The 17,258-nt window shown below is 38.6% G+C and overlaps 1 protein-coding gene across 1 annotated transcript in view; it reads left to right on the top strand.

The window, feature by feature from the left end:
- The first annotated feature begins 228 nt into the window (after positions 1-228).
- Positions 229-17,258, top strand: part of LOC139720191 (STE20/SPS1-related proline-alanine-rich protein kinase-like) — a 32,073-nt gene continuing 15,043 nt past the window's right edge. The window contains exons 1-3 of the mRNA XM_071631556.1: positions 229-345; positions 15,391-15,503; positions 16,663-16,771. Coding sequence (XP_071487657.1) covers positions 231-345; positions 15,391-15,503; positions 16,663-16,771 — 337 coding nt within the window. The 5' untranslated portion in view covers positions 229-230. The remainder of the gene's footprint in view (positions 346-15,390; positions 15,504-16,662; positions 16,772-17,258) is intronic.

Here is a 17,258-nt window from a genome sequence, read left to right as displayed (position 1 = left end):
CAGTGTATTGTTAGCACTTGTGGTATTTGCACTCGCTCTTACATCTTTGCCTTTTCACTTCGTTGCTGCACAAAAACCAACAGAAATTGCGCTTCCCATCTGCAACACACACAACGTGCACACACGTACACTGAGTGCACTACCGCATTATTGCATACATTTTATCAAACACGTACGTGTGTGTATAGTACGTACAATTATGTACACGCAAAATTCATTCAACTGAAATCATGGCGAGCTCCACAGGAAATACCCCAGGAGCCCCTGCTGCTCCCGCCTCGGAACCTCCAACTGCCCAGCAATGGCCGAATACTAGGGAAAGCTACGAAATCAAAACAGTTTTAGGTAATGATCTGGATATTTACAGTTCTGTTTATGACTCGATTTTGCCGTTAACAATCAAAACATTGCTGCCTTGTCTCATAGCACACAGTGCGATTATTGAGCGATCACTGCTGCATGCAGCAGCAAGCCGGCTGTAGCTGTGCTACACTGCGCCACCCAGGCACGCGCTGGGTAACGTACGGCGATGACTTTTGTGTTTGGAGTGTTGAGTGCCGTTGTTGGATGTTGGTGTACACTCATGCTGGTCAGGTGGAAAGCATGTGTAGTCAAGAGCACGACTCGATGCGATGCGACGGCTGCTGCATATGCCCATATGCACACTGCACTGGTCGTGGCCGGTCATGGCCAGGGTGGTTCGGTCTGCCGTTATATGCAAAGTCGCTGTTTACTTTTCTTTGCCCCACTAAACATTAGTTTGTCATGTGTGCATCCAGTCTGGTGGTGGTAGATAATGGGGAATTGTTCTATGCGTTAAAGTAATGAAAAGTTAACATATTTCCACAGCATGTGATGAGTGTAGTGCCACGCAGCAGTGCAGTGGTACCAGCATCGCCATCGCCGGCATCGGCATCACATAAACTGCGACCGCAGCTCAAACGCGAATGGAGCACTAGGCCACTAGAAATGCATTCTACTGCTACTTAGTGCAACGCCCAACGGGGTTAGATTTAACGTTAGATCCTGTTTCATAAAGCTGTTCATAAAGTTACGTAGTTCGTAGGTCTATCATACTTATCAGAATTTCCATTTAAGTCAGCATAAGAACCGATCATCAGTAACGTTGCTTGTTCGTCGTTCGTATAACGTTACGAACAGCTTTATGATTATAAACTTCCCCCCCCCCCCCCCCCCCGGTGCCATTGCCCATGATGATACCAATCTGACACTCGCGTATATAGAATCTAGACCCTATTTCAAGTGAAAATAAAAAGAGAAAAGAAATTGTATTGAACCTGTGAGTGCTGTAGGCTTTCTAGATACATTTCTGGTATCAAACAAGAAACTGCAACATGGTCACTTTTTCCTCCGCCAAGGAAGGAGGAGGTTAGTGTATAAGCTGTTATTTTCGCGTGCAGATATTTTCGCGAATTAGAAGGTCACAGACATTTTCGTGAGATGTTGGTTTTCACGAATTGACACCAACGATATCTTACATGCATTGTTACTCTAAACCAGTGTGTGGTGACATTTTCGCGTGTTGTTAAATTCACGATCCAACCATAATTCGCGAAATTTGCGAAAATTAAACCCTCGCGAAAATAACCACTTATAATACAGTGATTGATCATCGGCATTGCTTATTCATGGTGTGTCTTTTTTTTTTTAAAGGACTGTACAGTACTGGTGATGAAGTGAGGATTCAGGTTTATAACATTCCTAAGTGAGATAATGAGAAACCTCTTATGAAATGTGAAAGAGCACGTAATTTTGAGAAGGATTCAACGTTTATTTGATGAAAAATTGGTTTTCAAATGGCTGAGAGTGAGATATCCAAAAAGGTGATAATAATAAAAGGCAACAGGCCACGCCTTTTATTAGGATCTCATTGTTTCATTTTGTTTTTGGATATCTCAGCCATTTCAGAACCGATTTTCATCAAATAAGCTTTTGATTCCCTTTAGAATTGCATGCTCTGTGACATCTCATAGAGTGGTTTCTGAATATCTCGCACAACGTTTAAAAGCTTAATCGTCACCTCAACCAGAACTTTTTGCTTTCAAGCACATTTTAATGAAACTTGCAGGAAAAGTCAATAATGACACAAGAAACAAATGATTAAATTTTAATAGTAGTGATATGGGAATTTTTATGGATTTTGAAGGATTTTTAAAAATCTTTTGGTATTTAAGGTCAATAAACTTGGGAGTTTTTATTTTTAGCTGCATGTACATGTACTGGAGGTTTACACATGCGCACTATTAAGCACATGCTCTGCTTGGTTTAGGCTGGAAGCTGATGGTGTAACAAAAGGCTTCTAAATTCATAAATTGCATTCTTGTACTGGTGGTATTCAAGGAGTTTGCTGGCTTGGCAGAGGTCTGCACTCTCCAAGTTCTTGTCTAGTTTTTATCAGCACCTAGCTTTTCTTAGCTCAAGCTTCTATTACAGAAAGAGAAAATGTTTGCGTTTAGTATTTTATGGCAGTCCAAGGCATTTGACCATAATCAGCAATTTTGATTGTGCTATTGGGACAAGATATAATCTAGAGTGCTCTAGATCATGTAGTACTAGGCACAGGTCTATGGTCTGTTTATTTTGTATTCTGTTGCAGTGTGCCTGATTGACGTGACTCTTTATAGATGGCATTGACTCAAGCACTACACGTTATATATGCTGACTTGAAATCAGTAATAATGCATGTTACACAATTGGTCGCTGTAGATGGATGCTATGTTGTGACAAAATTTTGAGAGCATTGATTACAGAATTTATACTGCAGTCTGAATGATGGTCAGCTATAATTGCATGGATGTGCAGAGATTACAAGTTGCAAAAATTTTTATGCGTGAGATTTTCATGACTCGGCGTCCTCAGCGCGGGCGCATGCGCGCGAGCAAGGGAGCGAAGCGTCCGAGCGGCAGGATCAGGAGCCAGTACGGAGCTTTTTCAATTTTTAGCTCTTAACCCTAACTACAGTGTAGGCCGGGCTATTTAGGTAGTTGATAGAGCCGGGGGGGGGGGGGGGGGGGGGGGGGGGGGAGGCCCCCCCTTCAAATCTCGGCCGTCGACTGCGCGATCGCGATGAAGATTGGCACACACATTGCCTATGATGTAATCTAAAATACCTTGCAGTTAATTTTTCACAAAATTATCATTTATACTAAATTATGCTAATTTATGCATAATGATGCATGAAATCGGACTATTTGGTATAAATCACAAAATAAAGCTCAAAACAGGCACATTTTTTTTGTAAATATTCTTTTTAGTGTCCTTAGCAAATGTAATAAAAAAATTGTGACATCAGAAAAAATTCTTAAGTATTTTATTGTTTTTTTGAATTTCATATGTATTTCCTTGTTTTTTCGACTTTATGTTTTTCATTGTTTTTTCTATGAAATTTGTCCGCAACATCGCTCCGAACAAGAAAATATGTTTTTCATTGATTTCAATCAATAAAACACCAAAATAATCATGCTTTTATGAAATTTGCCTGTGAGCACAGTTTGCATTGAAATTGTACACGAATTCACGTTTTTGAGCAACTTACATTTTTGTATGTATGCTCCTTATGCGTGAGAAAAATGGGTGCCATACGTGAGATCGTGACACGAACCCTAAATGCGTGGGTCTCACGCAGAATGCATGAGACTTGGTAGCTCTGGATGTGCATAAACTGTCATGGGACAAACTTGTATATATAAAAATTGGCAAAAGATTTTTTAAAAAGTTTAACATGTACCCCCACTAAAATTGCACCCCCTCCTTAACAAATACCTTCGATATATTATGTGGAAAACTTCATCCAGGCTTAGGATTGTGAATCCTACTCCTACTCCCAGGCTATGGTGATAAGTTTAGAGTTGGACAATAGGATAATACAGTCAGGGGAGATAGGGAGGAGGGATGTATAGAAATCTTGCCAAGATTAATTGAATCATATGCAATGTCTATTTCATCTTGCTTTGAGCATGCATTGTGTTTCAAAAGTTTGAAATGTGCATTTCTTTTACAACAGGCATTATCACTTATTTTTACATAACTATAGTTGGAGTGAGATTTAACAAGCGGAGTAACTGGTAGCAGCCACTAAAAAAATCACTTTGTTTCTTAATTTGATTTTTTTTTTTACAAAAAAGATTCAATGCCATTGCTTGATTTCCACTAGTGGTAAATTATGCTCTTCATGATCTTTCTTCAAGGTGGTGGAAATAATCAATATTGTCAGATAACTCCTTGATTGATTTCAGGCCTTTCAAGATTAAAGAGATGACATGATTAAAATAAACTGATGATATTCAGATTCATTGCACATCGTTGAATTGATGACAGATGTCATTTGGCTAAAATGTAAGTTGCAATACTTGGCATGTGATAAGAAAATCCTTTAACCTTCCATATTGATCCTTTGTATTGTAAATAATATTCAGTGAAAAGTGTTAAAACTCTACTTTACATTTTTGTCATTTCATTTGAAATCTTTAATAAACAAATTCCTGCATACTGTACATGTACCTGTGTTTTCCTATTGATTAATGCACCTGCTATTAAAAGTGACAATGAAGTTAAATACTACAAGCAAACAAATTTCACATTTTATGATTTTTATCGAAGTCATGGGAGTTGATTGCTACATTTTAGACCAAAGGAAATGCTGATCACTTTACATGCACTTGAAACAACCGTACTTGAGCGCATGCTTTCTTCATGAACCAATATAAAAACGCAGGGCTGTCCAATAGTTTTGAGAATTTTTTTTTTTTTTAATGACATAAAGCAACCTACAAACAGGGGTCAAAGTGCAATAGATCTTCAATGACTACAACATTTGCCTTGTGTTTGTTACTATATTCATCTTCTATCTGATCAAACTTTCCGTGAAATAGTTACTGTTATTTTTAGTATCCTATACTTCAGTAGCATTTAAGTGCAAACAGATTATAATTATTACAAACATTGTTGGTGTTTCTCCACTAGTGTGATCATGAAAAGTAGGATGGAGTGCATGTACATTGTACATTGTACATTGTATGTACAGCCTATACAGTAAGATCTTGGTCTGTAAAATATAGGGGCATTTCCAAGGTAATGGGACCCCCCAACGTAACATTTGGTGTTTCGGACATATCCACAGTGCTTTACATTCTAAATGAAATGCAATGGCTTTAAGTGATTCCTGAATAATATATTTTTCTTTAAATGAGTCACTTTTACATTTTTTATTTCTGCAAATTGAAGATGAAAATTTCATGTGAACGTATGTAACAGGTGGACGGACATTGGTGTACTAATGTATGACAGTCAAATTAAGTACACTGTATCTTCCATGGAAAATGATCCTTTCTTTACTAAATGAACTGATATGGATGATAAGAGATAACATCATCCAAAGAAATCAAATTACCTGTGCATTAAGGTACAAAAGTTTAGGCTGAACGTATGTAACATGGACGGACAAAAATGTAACATCCACGTCTGTCCACATGTTACATACGTTCGATTTTTCTACAAGTGTACTATAGTGCACAGTTAATTTAAATTTTGGGGGTGATATTGTATAGAATTCTTATCCATATCAGTTGTTTTAGTAAAGAAAAGCTCATTTACACAGTTGTACCATAGAAGGTATTTAATTTGACTGTCATGCATTAGTACACAAATGTCTGTCCACCTGTTAAATACGTTTTTGTGTTTTTTTTAATAAATTTTTATAGATAGCCTGCTTGGAGCAAAATCTGAACAAAGTTAGTGTATCTCTCTTAGGTGAGCTTTATACAGTGCTGAAGCGTTCGGTGGGTTATTCACATTGGAAACATAAGATTACCTTGTGTCTTTGAAATGGACCCCATTACTGTGGAAATGCCCATAGAATAAAAGTCTAGCATCTCTTCTACTTAACTGTAGTGTGCATGGGCACACCTGCAGTAGTATGGACTGATCATGGCCTTTTGCACTTGCCTAGTCATTGAGCTACATGTATGTGCTTGAAGTCACTGAGTTTGAATATTAAATACTTGAACTCTGCACAAAATGTTGCTCTAAAGTTACCAATGTACAACGTGTATTGAACAAGTGTGAGTACTGTATATGAAAACATTGTGTAGTTATGACAAGACGCAATGAAATTTGAGATGGCAATATACAATGTAAGCCTGATGTGACTTGAAAATGAGTGATTATGTGTAGTAGTGAGTGTGTTTGTGTGTGTGTGTGTGTGTGTGTGAAGCATGTAAAAGCAGCAAGTGGTGGACTTGTGGTGGGCTTGTGGTGGGTGTAGGTTGTGTGTTGTGGTGAGCTGTGTTGGGAAGGAAAGAGTGCATGCTTGCTATCCTCTGGAATGACTCACTTAGCCGGCGCTTCTCCCTTGCCTCTCTTCCTTCCTAGCTCCTTTTCACACATCCCCAGTCTTCTTCCCAGGCTGAGCTGGCTTATTGACATTCTTAAAGGACTCGTTCACCTTCATTACATGTCAGTTGAGTGAATGCAGCAATATTAATAGTAGAACACATCAGTGAAAGTTTGAGGAAAATCAGACAATTTGTTCAAAAGTCATAAAAAGTACATTATTAAAGTTTCATTGCCGCCATCGCTAGATGAGAAGACTATTTTAAAGCTTGTGGGTCACATGCGTAGAATATAGAAAATATATTTTCACTTTAATATCTTGAATGATAAAGGGCACTTGAGTTGCCTCTTTCAGGAGGCAGGGGAAATAATTTTACCCTTACAATATGCTAGTAACAAGTTGAGGGAATGTGTGTGCTTGTTTTAAAAAAAATAAAAGAATTAAAAAAATAGAAATAATTCTCTTTTAATTTTCTGTACATCATTCTATGCGTGCGACACCACAAACTGTAATACACTATAGCTTTCTCATCCAGCAGTTACTGCACAGAAACTTTAAAATTCATAACTTTTCAACAGATTGTCTGATTTTCCTCACACTTTCACTGATGTATTCTACTGATACTGCTGCATTCACTCAATCAACCTTTATATGAAGGTGAACTTGTGCTTTAATTCATTTTTTCATGTGCAGAAGCCCCATGGTGTGTTTGGTCAGTGATAACAAACCATAAGTATAATCTCTGTCATCACTCTGTTGTCACTCATTGGCTATCCATTTGCATACAAAGTCAATGATAGACTTCTACATGGAGTCCCTGAAAGACTGTTCAGACCAATATATGTATGTCTTGTTTGTTCTTGTGTTGTTTTTTCCATATTTTCTTGTTATACTCATCAAATTCCATGGCTAAAAGAAAATGCGTTGGTTTTCTAAATGAAATTGAAAAAAAAAAATCATGGAGAATGTAAAGTTAGGTAAGACAACCAAATTCCCTCAAAGGAATGACATGTTCACAATAATCAATTTAATGACAATTTCATTCAAATATAATACATGTCATTGTTTATTTATTTTTGTTTCCTTGTCATGATTTAAACTTTAAACCCTGAGTAGTAAAATTATAAGAAAGTGACTACAAAAAAAGTATACATTGGCATGTCTGTAGTTTTAGCGCCTGATGTTGTAGGCTTACCATGTGTGCAATCTGAGTTGCCGATGTGACTGATCGCACTAATCTATTCCTGCCTCTCGAGAGATTTTCATTGCTAATGCCACCTTCTCTCGATATCTGAGAACTGTTTGCTACTTCCCCGCTGAAAGTCGAAAGCAATCAGTGCACAGCAAATGTGCAGGTGTGAGACGGAATTTCAAATGAGGGTGGTGTGTTCAGATTCAGCGTCGTCGTCGAGCATCGTGGGTAAGGGTGAAAAGAGGGCAGTTTTGCACCAAGCAGATGGATATAGTATTTTAGAGAGCTTTCAGTTTTCTGCTTTCTGTTCAGGTATAGCGGAGAGTCCGCTAAATTCATTTAAAAGCTGTTGTGGTATTGCTGTGTTCAAGCATTAATGTGTGGGAAACTTTAATAGGTACTTGTGGTATTTAGTTCACTTTCCCCTCCTTAATTTGATATCGATATGGCTTTTTAGTACAATTTTTGCCCAAAGATTCTTCCATTGGTTTGGAAATTACAACAGCAGGACCAAACAATATGAGTGCTTCTAAGGAGGGTGCAGGAACATTTGATGAATTCAGCAGAGAGAATCATTTTACACTTAGTTGAATCTAGCATTTTGATTTCATGATATCACTTCTTTGCTTCAGTTGTCAGTAGGGATGAAGAGTTTATTTGCAAAAGGGGTTAGATCCACTTTTAGTACTTTAGAGAAAAATAGGTTTATTTGTGAGAATTTGTTCACAAGTGTATGGAAAATCTAAATCTAATTTTGCAATAATTTCTATTCAAATGGTTGTGTGGAGTTGAAATTTTCACTGTAGCTAACTCAACTGGAGTTCTGTGCAGTGATGCTAATAACTCAATTTTCATCAAAAATGGATCTAACCCCTTTTGCAAATGAGCTCTTCATATGTAAAATTATTAATGTATACTGCATTTGATATATTTTATTTTGATGAAGTTGTGTTTTGTGACTGCAACTCAGTGCAAGTCAAACTAATTTTTTTTTTTAAACAGTCCATATTAACATATTAATGGCATTCACAAATATGTTGAAATTTTGCATCTTGTACACTTTGCAAATATCAAGTTTAGTAAATATCAACTGAAGTAACCAGAAACAGAATTTATGGAAACAATTATCATGTTTTCCAAGGAACTACGTGGTACTTTAACCTGTTGAGGACGAGTCCCGAGTATACTCAGGCAGGTGTCTATGGGAAATGTGTGTTGTAGCAAAATCAGCCCTTCCTCAATGGGTTAATTGTGACGTTCATGTATGCCCCCTCCCCACCCCCCTCCCACCCCCATGATGTCCCCCTGAACTGAGGATTCACAGTGTTAGACTGTCATTCTGACATGGTTATGCCTTCTGGGTAGGATTGACACAGAAAGAATGTTGCAACCAAGAAATACTGCACTTCTGATACAGCAGGAGTAGATTCTACATTATTAGGACATGTGCAGTTGTAGGTCTGAATCTTATTCCTCTGCATTTTTTGTTGTTGTTGTTGTAATGTGCAGTGGTTATAGGGTATGTGAGAATGAATGCATATGATTGTGCAATGTATGGTGAGTGTGAACTGCATATCGATAATGTATCCAGTTTGTGGGTGTGTGTGCCTGTGAGAGTATGAATCAATATTTTGCCCAATCGTGCAGACTCTCTGTGTACACAACAAATCTTTGCTTGTATGTGTTGAAACATGCAGCGGCTGTAACCTTCATGCCATTGCCACTATTTTCTCTTCACAAACACAAGACAATAGTAAGATGGGGATTGAAAAAAAAAAGGACTAGATGGGGGGGGGGGATCCCCCCCTCCACCTGATACACCTCTCTCAAACATGGGCAGCCAAGGGCTCATCCTTGACCTTTAGGAGTAGTTGGAGCTGAAGTATTCCAGGGGTATTTTGAGTCAGGGTGACATGAATTGTGTGCCATTTTGCCATTTGGTGGGACATAACTCATCGCCACATTAAGAAGGGGGTGGATATATGAAATGGTTCAGTGATTCCACATTGAGGAGATTGAAATTGACGGCTTCCATTACTGCTCTGTAAAACACTGCACTTTTTGCTGTGACAGATACATGTTGTAGATTGAAGGAGCATGATGTTTATCGGCAGAAGAGGTAGATATGTAAACTGATTGAGTGATACATACTGCAATGAAGTAATTTGAATTAATGACTTTCAAGGCTTTACAGTGTATATTACAGAGGCCCTTTTTCCTTGACAGGTAGGGTTATGTACTGTAACCATGCCTGTGCATTGTTTGTCCTGCTAGGAAAAAAAAAATCTGAAAGTAAAAAGCTCCCTGACTTCCCACAACCTGAAAGTCCTTTTGCATTAGGCATACTCAACGGTTGTATGTACAAGGCTGAGTTCCCCAGTTGCTTTTATGGAGTCCTTGATATATATATTTCAGACTATTATTGGTCATAAAATAAACTGTGCATATTAAACATATTGCAGGTGAATGCTGTTTTGTGAGGGCTGTGAATAAATTGTTGACAAGTGATGTGTAAACACTACAAGGCATCTATGTTGGCAAAAACTAGCTCATATGTTGTATACATGTATAATGGGCATTTCCATAGTTTAAAGGGTACTTTTCAGGGATGTCGCTTTATTTTCTGTTTCCAATGTGCATTACCCCCTCAAAATGCTTCAAACAAGCAATCTATTAGAGTTTATGCCAGAATGAAAATATTTTGGTGAACATACCTAACATTGGACGGAAATCTACAATGTGTTGTACTAACATGTGAAGGTCAAATTATGATTGCTCATTGAACTTTGTTGTTTTTCATTTGTGACCCGCGACAACGGTTTCAGGCAAAAGTCGCAATAGCAAATTTCCTCCTAGGCGGGGTACAAAGATCTTTACCATTATTTTTTTCGATTTGGGTTTTTTGCAGAAATCGAATGTTTGATATGTTTTCTACATCTACACTAAATTTCGTAGCATAAGACTACGTTTTTCCTATCGAAAATGGAATTTTAAGCACCCTATGTTGGATCGCACTCGTCAGTTTCGAGCGTCTTTCGAACGCCGCGCCAATATCCACAGCGTTGCTACGGCGCAAGGTCTCGCATTCGATTGGCTGGTGCGTCGCGCACATTTACATAATTCGGCTTTCGGAGACACCAGTTGCAGTGTTTGGGGAATGCTTTGTCCACGCGTGCATGTGATTACATGCTCCATTGTTCTTGCTATAGTGGTTTATACGCTGTAGTGCGTGCTCTTCGTTTGGCTTTCTATCCAAACTATTCTACCGCAATGTTCGACAACGGAAGTGAAACAAATATCATGTACGTAGCACGACATAATCGTGTGAAAAGAAAAAAAAAAACCAATAGTCTACTTGTACATGTAGTAAAAATTATGACAGCAGACTGACTCAAGGGAAGGTAGATGAGAGGAAAGGAGAGGTCACATGAAACCAGTTATATTCAAATACTACACATCAAGATCGCACGAAACTAACGAGTCGTGTTTGTTTGTTTGTTTTAATAATTTGTAATTAACACCACCAAACAAGGCAACATATGCACGGCTTGTAAAAGCAAAACAAACATGAAGCGTGACCTTTGCCAGCACTGTCATTTATCTGCCTTCAAAAGGGTCGGCAATGATAAAGTCAAATCAACAACAATGAAAACGCGATTTGTAAATGTGTGGATTCGCCACCCGCTCCTGTTACATGCACATGGTCATGGCGTGTGGATGCCATTGCGTAATGCGTGCACCATACAAATGTACACCATACGTGCAATTATCGTATCCGCCATCTTGAAAGACGTAATGGTAAAACAAACCCAAGCGAACCGCATTGTTTTTCGGCTCTATACGCTGACCTGCTAGGAAGGGTGCCCGGGAAATTTGACTCTCTCAGTGAGCCAATCAGAAGGCGATGTGGTTGCTAGAGGCGGAGCTTAACATCGATTGGCACCATCGTACGGATGGGTGATTCTCACCTCGCATCGCCGCTCGGACATTGTCTTTGAGAAAGAGGTGAATCTTCAAAGCCCGTTTTCTCGCAGTTTTGTCAGGCTAACAACTTAAAAAGTGCATTTTATTTCGCTTTCCATGCCCACTTATGGTGCCGAAGAATGCAAGTGTTTTATATCAATGCAAAGCTTAGGAAATGGGCAATGTGATTCAGTGAAAAAATGAATTTTCAAAATGCCCGACTTTTGCCTGAAACCGTTGTCGCCGGTCACATTTGAATGGCCTAATTTTGATGAGAAAAGATAATAACAGAGCTCTCTAAAATTCTGTTGAACATTGTGTCTTATACCATTTGGACAGTCCATAAAATCCAGCCAAGATGGCAAGATCACTTTGAAGTCAAAACCTTGAGTGAAACAGGATGCATATTAACTGCAGCACCTGTATAGGCCTACACACTGTATTCCTTAGGTGACGAAGAAATGCCAGCTCATGGTACTGCCCTGATGAAATAATTTCATGGCACGTCAAACATGTATTTGCTGGTAGTGGTTGTACTTGTAGGGTGCCAAACTTATATTTGCTCTACTCAATGGCAGTGCTTAAAGGGATAGTATTTGAGATTGGGATTCATGTTTTAACCTTTTGTGAGATAATTAGAAACCACTGATATGAGTATATTAAAGAGCGTACAATTCAAAGAGGAATTAAAAGTTTGTTTGATAAATATTAGTTGTGAAATGGCTGAGATATCCAGAAACAAAGTGGTCCAAATGAAAAAATATATTTTACTTTGTTTTTGGATATTGGCCATTTCAAAACCAATTTTGATTTAACAAACCTTTAATTCCTCTCTGAATTGTTTCCCCTTAATATTTCTTATGTACTCTGTAAGTGGTTTCTAATTATCTCACAGAAAGCAGAAACCTGAATCCCCATCTCAGCGAGAACTATACCATCCCTTTAAATGGCTAAGTGGGTGATCTACATTTGTATATTTGCAGGCCATTCTATCTACGGTGTACCAGGTACTTGGTGAAGCCTTTGAGAGCTTATCTGCACTCATGCAAGCAATAGATACTCTGTTGAGTGCTTTGGTGCATTCAATAGTGCTTTTACCAAGGATCGTACAGTGTAATTAGTAATTTAATGGTTAACGTTATTTGTGTTTGACGTTTATTGTATTATATGTACATTGTATATTGATGGGATCACAATCTCACTGGGTGTGAACTCAATGATTATTCTTATTTTCTTATATATATCTCGAAGTCATCATGCAGGTCTTTTGTTTTTTGTATGAATACTGTGAAATTTTGTACTAGGGCTTCTAGTAAAAGCGATCTCAAATAGCTTGCTCATGGAATTGCTGTATTTCAGCTACGTGTTGCCTTTCTTAGGAAGACAAAAGGTAACAACTTCATAATATGCAACTTGTTTAAAAGCAGTGAAATGTATACAACCGCTCAGTCAGAGCATTGCTGCAAAGATCTGAAAAATAAAAAAACAAAAAAGTCCTGATGGTGTATAAAATGCACTAAAATCATGAAATAGTCATGGGGTTTTATGGTAATGACTCAGCTAAATGCTGTTATTGGAACATGCAACCCTATACTGCCTTAACTTACTATAGAGGGCAGGATCAGGACGCAGTATCACGGAGTGGAGATTTAACCCATGACATTTAAACCCATGAAAGACACACTGCAAAGCAAATTATTTCAAAATGTATCCTGACAGGGTGCCACAAATTCACTTACCAACCCCTCCTCCCCCTCCCCCCACCACCGCCTACCTGCAGCAAACATGTAGACCCATCGTGGGTGAGTAAAACCAGAATGAGCACTTGCCTGTTCTACATGTTAGTGTGGGGGATTTGCCCAAGTGGTCATGTGGAAGAATTGTTTTTTGGCAACCTGTCAAATGAGAGATATCAGTACCTAACCTATCAGGGCCTGGGAGAATTTTGCCACTGTAATCACCATCCCATCCTCGTTAACTTGGTAACTCTGGATCTTATATCATATCTTACATTGGAAAAAAGATTACATGAAACTAGTTCAATTTATTTGATCTACACAAAATAGAAATCTGACAAAAGTTTGTTAATTTGACGCAAGAACATTTACTTTGATCTCATAAGATGTTGCAGAATATAGAATAACTTTTGAATTTAGCAATTTAAAGGGTATTTATTTATGAAGAATATTCATACAACATGGTAACAAATGAGCACTTGCTTTCTTTTGAAATGCAATATTACAGACTCTGGAGTCGAAGTGAATATTACATACCCCACAGAATAGCCATTCAGTCACAAAAACAAATAATCTTCAATGAAATTCCTACAAAGTTTTTTATCATTCAATACTGCTGGAATAAAAGCTTTCAATTAAGCCCAATTTGGGTCATAGGCTATTGTCAATTTCAGATGAAGAATTATAAATACAGGGCCTGTCTCATGGTCATGAGTAATGTAAAAGGGAAAAAAAAATTGTCGGCTTGGATCTGTACTGAGTAATCTTTACTGCATCAATTGTGTATGCAGTGCAAGCCTTAGCACAACAGTTTTGAAGGAAATTGGAGAGTTGCATACTGAGGAAATAGATTGTATCTGTGCTTGTATTTTTTTTTCTTCTTTTTCCTGCTTCCTGAAGTATTGACTGAGAATGCACAAGCTATGCTAATGACTATGGGAACATTCATGTCACACACACACACACATCACTCTGATGCAGGATGTGCATTGTAATGGAAGCGACACAGCAGAACCTACGTATGTCCAATAGGACAGGAGTGTGGAGAAAATATGGTTATGCAAACGCAGGGGGAAAAGCAAATAGGTGTGAAGAAAGAGAGGTGCACCTTGAGTCCCCACTCGACAGGCAGTGTCTGGGAGTCCATGTTGAAATTCTTGCCGCTTTGGGATGCTTGACTTATTTGAGTGTGTGTTCCAGATGAGTTGGGACCCCTTGATAATCTCGATTATGCGCCCATGCAGGAGGCAGATGCTCCCAAGCAATCTGGAGTGATTGGGAACAGGGGTGAGGGTTACCGGGAAACGTGATCTTTAAAGAAAGAGGAGAAGAGGGAGGGAGGGAGGGAAGGAGGATGATGGATGGGCTAAGGAGAAAGCAAGGACTGAGGGAGGTGAAGAAAAAGAGAAGGAGAAATAGGAGAGGGACAGAGAGGATGAAAGGAATAAGGTACAGTATGTGCTGTATGTGAGAGAAAGGAAAGAGGAACGAGAAAGGACTGTGCTAGAATCGAGCCAGGCTGTATTTAACTCGGAGAGAGAGAATCAGGTTTCAAAGTGCATTTTGAATGCCATTTACAAACGTGGTTTGAGGGATATGCGATTCTCAGGGTTATTGATTAGAGAATGAAGATGTCTTCTTCAGAAAGATACCACAGTCCCATATTAATACATTAATGTTTAACTGTGAATTTCCCAAGGGGACACGCAGTGTTAACTGTAATTGAAAAGGCAGTGAGATAAATCAAGCTTTCTCCTTACAGTTTAGATCACACTGAAGGAACAAAAAAAATCTTTTGATAACAGTTGCGAGATGGCACTCATTTGAAGTTCTGTTTGAGATTTTTTTTTAAAAATGTCTTGCATGAGGAATAACTTTAAAAATTGCTCTTTTGAAGGGTTACCTGCAAAGATGCCCACTCAAAAAACACATTGGATATGATCCGTGTACTGTAAAATGGAAATTTTCCCAGAGTGGAAATTGTTGTGCATTTCGCACTACCAGAAATCATCTTACAAGTACAGGCACACAAATACATTTTCTTGTTATACAATGTGTTACTGTAACACTATTTAATGGTTTGATTTTGCAGAATTATAGACATGTGAAATTCATCACAATACCTTCCTGTCTCATATGTATTGCAGGGCATGGAGCCACAGCGACAGTTCACAAGGCGGTGTGCATCCCTCGCAATGAAGACTGCGCCATCAAGAGGATCAACCTGGAGAAGTGTAATACCACCATGGAGGAACTCACGGTGAGCGACTTGGGGACTGAACTTTGACCTCTCACCCCTCTGTAGAGGTCAAATGTTTTGGGATTCATGTAGGAGGAGATGCAAGTAGTGAAGAGGAAGAATTAAAGGGTTGAAGAAAAGATGTTAGCTATTTATAGACTAATACCTGTACGTGCAGGTTGAATAGTCTCATTGACCGTCAAATGCCTTATCACAGGCATTTTTTATTTGGCATAAATTTCTTACCATAATGCGACAAGAACACAAATCTCATGCTGGTCTACAGGAAACGTATTTTTTGTCTGTTCTTTAAACGATTTTATGTGTGCTTCTGTGTCTGTGTGTCTCATTAGTTTGTTTGCTAAAGTGATTCTGCTGAATCTGCAGTCAGTTTTTCATTTGCAAGCCATACTTGTAGAGACTGGAGGGCAAATGGCAGTATTTGACAGATTAAATATCGCACATTCTTCATATTTGGATGCAGGCAGCAATTTATCTTATTGGACCTTGACCTTTGCAAAGTTGATATTTTGTGTATGTACACAATGTAGCTATCATCCAGTTAGTAAGGTAAGGCATAGCATCCACCCACCTTACAATGAAATAATACCGTAATGAACAATTAACTGATGCAGGACTGTATGGTAGACAAATGATGCACAGGTCTAAGTGCATCCAAGTAGGAATTGCATGCACAAGGTAACTATGGATTTGTTTAACCCATGTGAAGAGCATCTGAGTGGTTTGAGGCCACACTGTAGTTTCAATAGTTGGGATCCTACAACATGCAGAATATTCCTGCTTGAGGCACAAGAATCATGTGCATCATCCATTTTCTAGAACTATTCGCAAATTTTTGCTGAAAAGTCAATTTTTTCTTTTCATCTATGAATCCGGTAATTGCCAATGCATTGCAAATTTACTGTATTTGCTAGCCCTCTCTTCTTAGTGAAACTGCTTGAACTCTTTCTACCATTGTGTCATATAGCATGTCTACAATGGTTTTCATCAGTAATTGTCATAATTATTTGATATTGAATGTCTGGCCAGTAAAAATCGACACACAATTATCAACAAATGAGATTGCCAAGTTTTCTCAACCAGTTCTATTAATGTGTATTCCTTGTGGCCCTGATGAGCGTTTGATCTACCCTCCCCCCTCCCACTTCCTCCACCACAGAAAGAGATCCAGGCGATGTGTCTTTGTAAGCACACCAACGTGGTGCAGTACTTCACCTCCTTTGTTGTCAAGGATGAGATCTGGCTGGTCATGAGGCTCCTGGAAGCTGGTAAGAGGGTTTATAGCGCTGACATCTTTCTTAAGCCACTTATTCCTGTAGTGACATTTATGCCAGTTTAGAACCAAAGGAAGGGTACATGTAGTACCATTTAGAATAGAATGTGGAGATGATGTCCTCTTGCTCACAAGAGACAATAATGCTGGCTGAAAACTTTAAAGAATATGATAGTCGTGATGAATCTCATATGGCAGTGATGTTCGTTGAGAAACTGGATAGAATTAAAGGCTGCTTGAGTTAAAGCCCTCTGCTTCTTAATTCTAACTAGGCCGGGCTATTTAGGTAGATCATAGAGAGCCGGGGGGGGGGGGGGGGGGGGGGGGGGGGGGGGCGTCGACCGCGCGATTGCGACAAAAATTGGCACACACATTGCCTATGATGTAATCTAGAGTACCACAAAGTTGATTTAAAAAAAAATAATAATTTATGCTAAATTATGCTAATTTATGCATAATGATGCATGAAATCAGACAATTTG

The sequence above is a fragment of the Diadema antillarum genome, unplaced genomic scaffold (genome assembly GCF_040938485.1).
Source record: "Diadema antillarum isolate AM-2024a unplaced genomic scaffold, OU_Dant_1.0 scf00000123, whole genome shotgun sequence".
NCBI classification, from domain to species: domain Eukaryota; kingdom Metazoa; phylum Echinodermata; class Echinoidea; order Diadematoida; family Diadematidae; genus Diadema; species Diadema antillarum.
The sequence above is the reverse complement of the archived record's forward strand: the minus strand, read 5'-3'. Positions and strand labels throughout refer to the sequence as shown.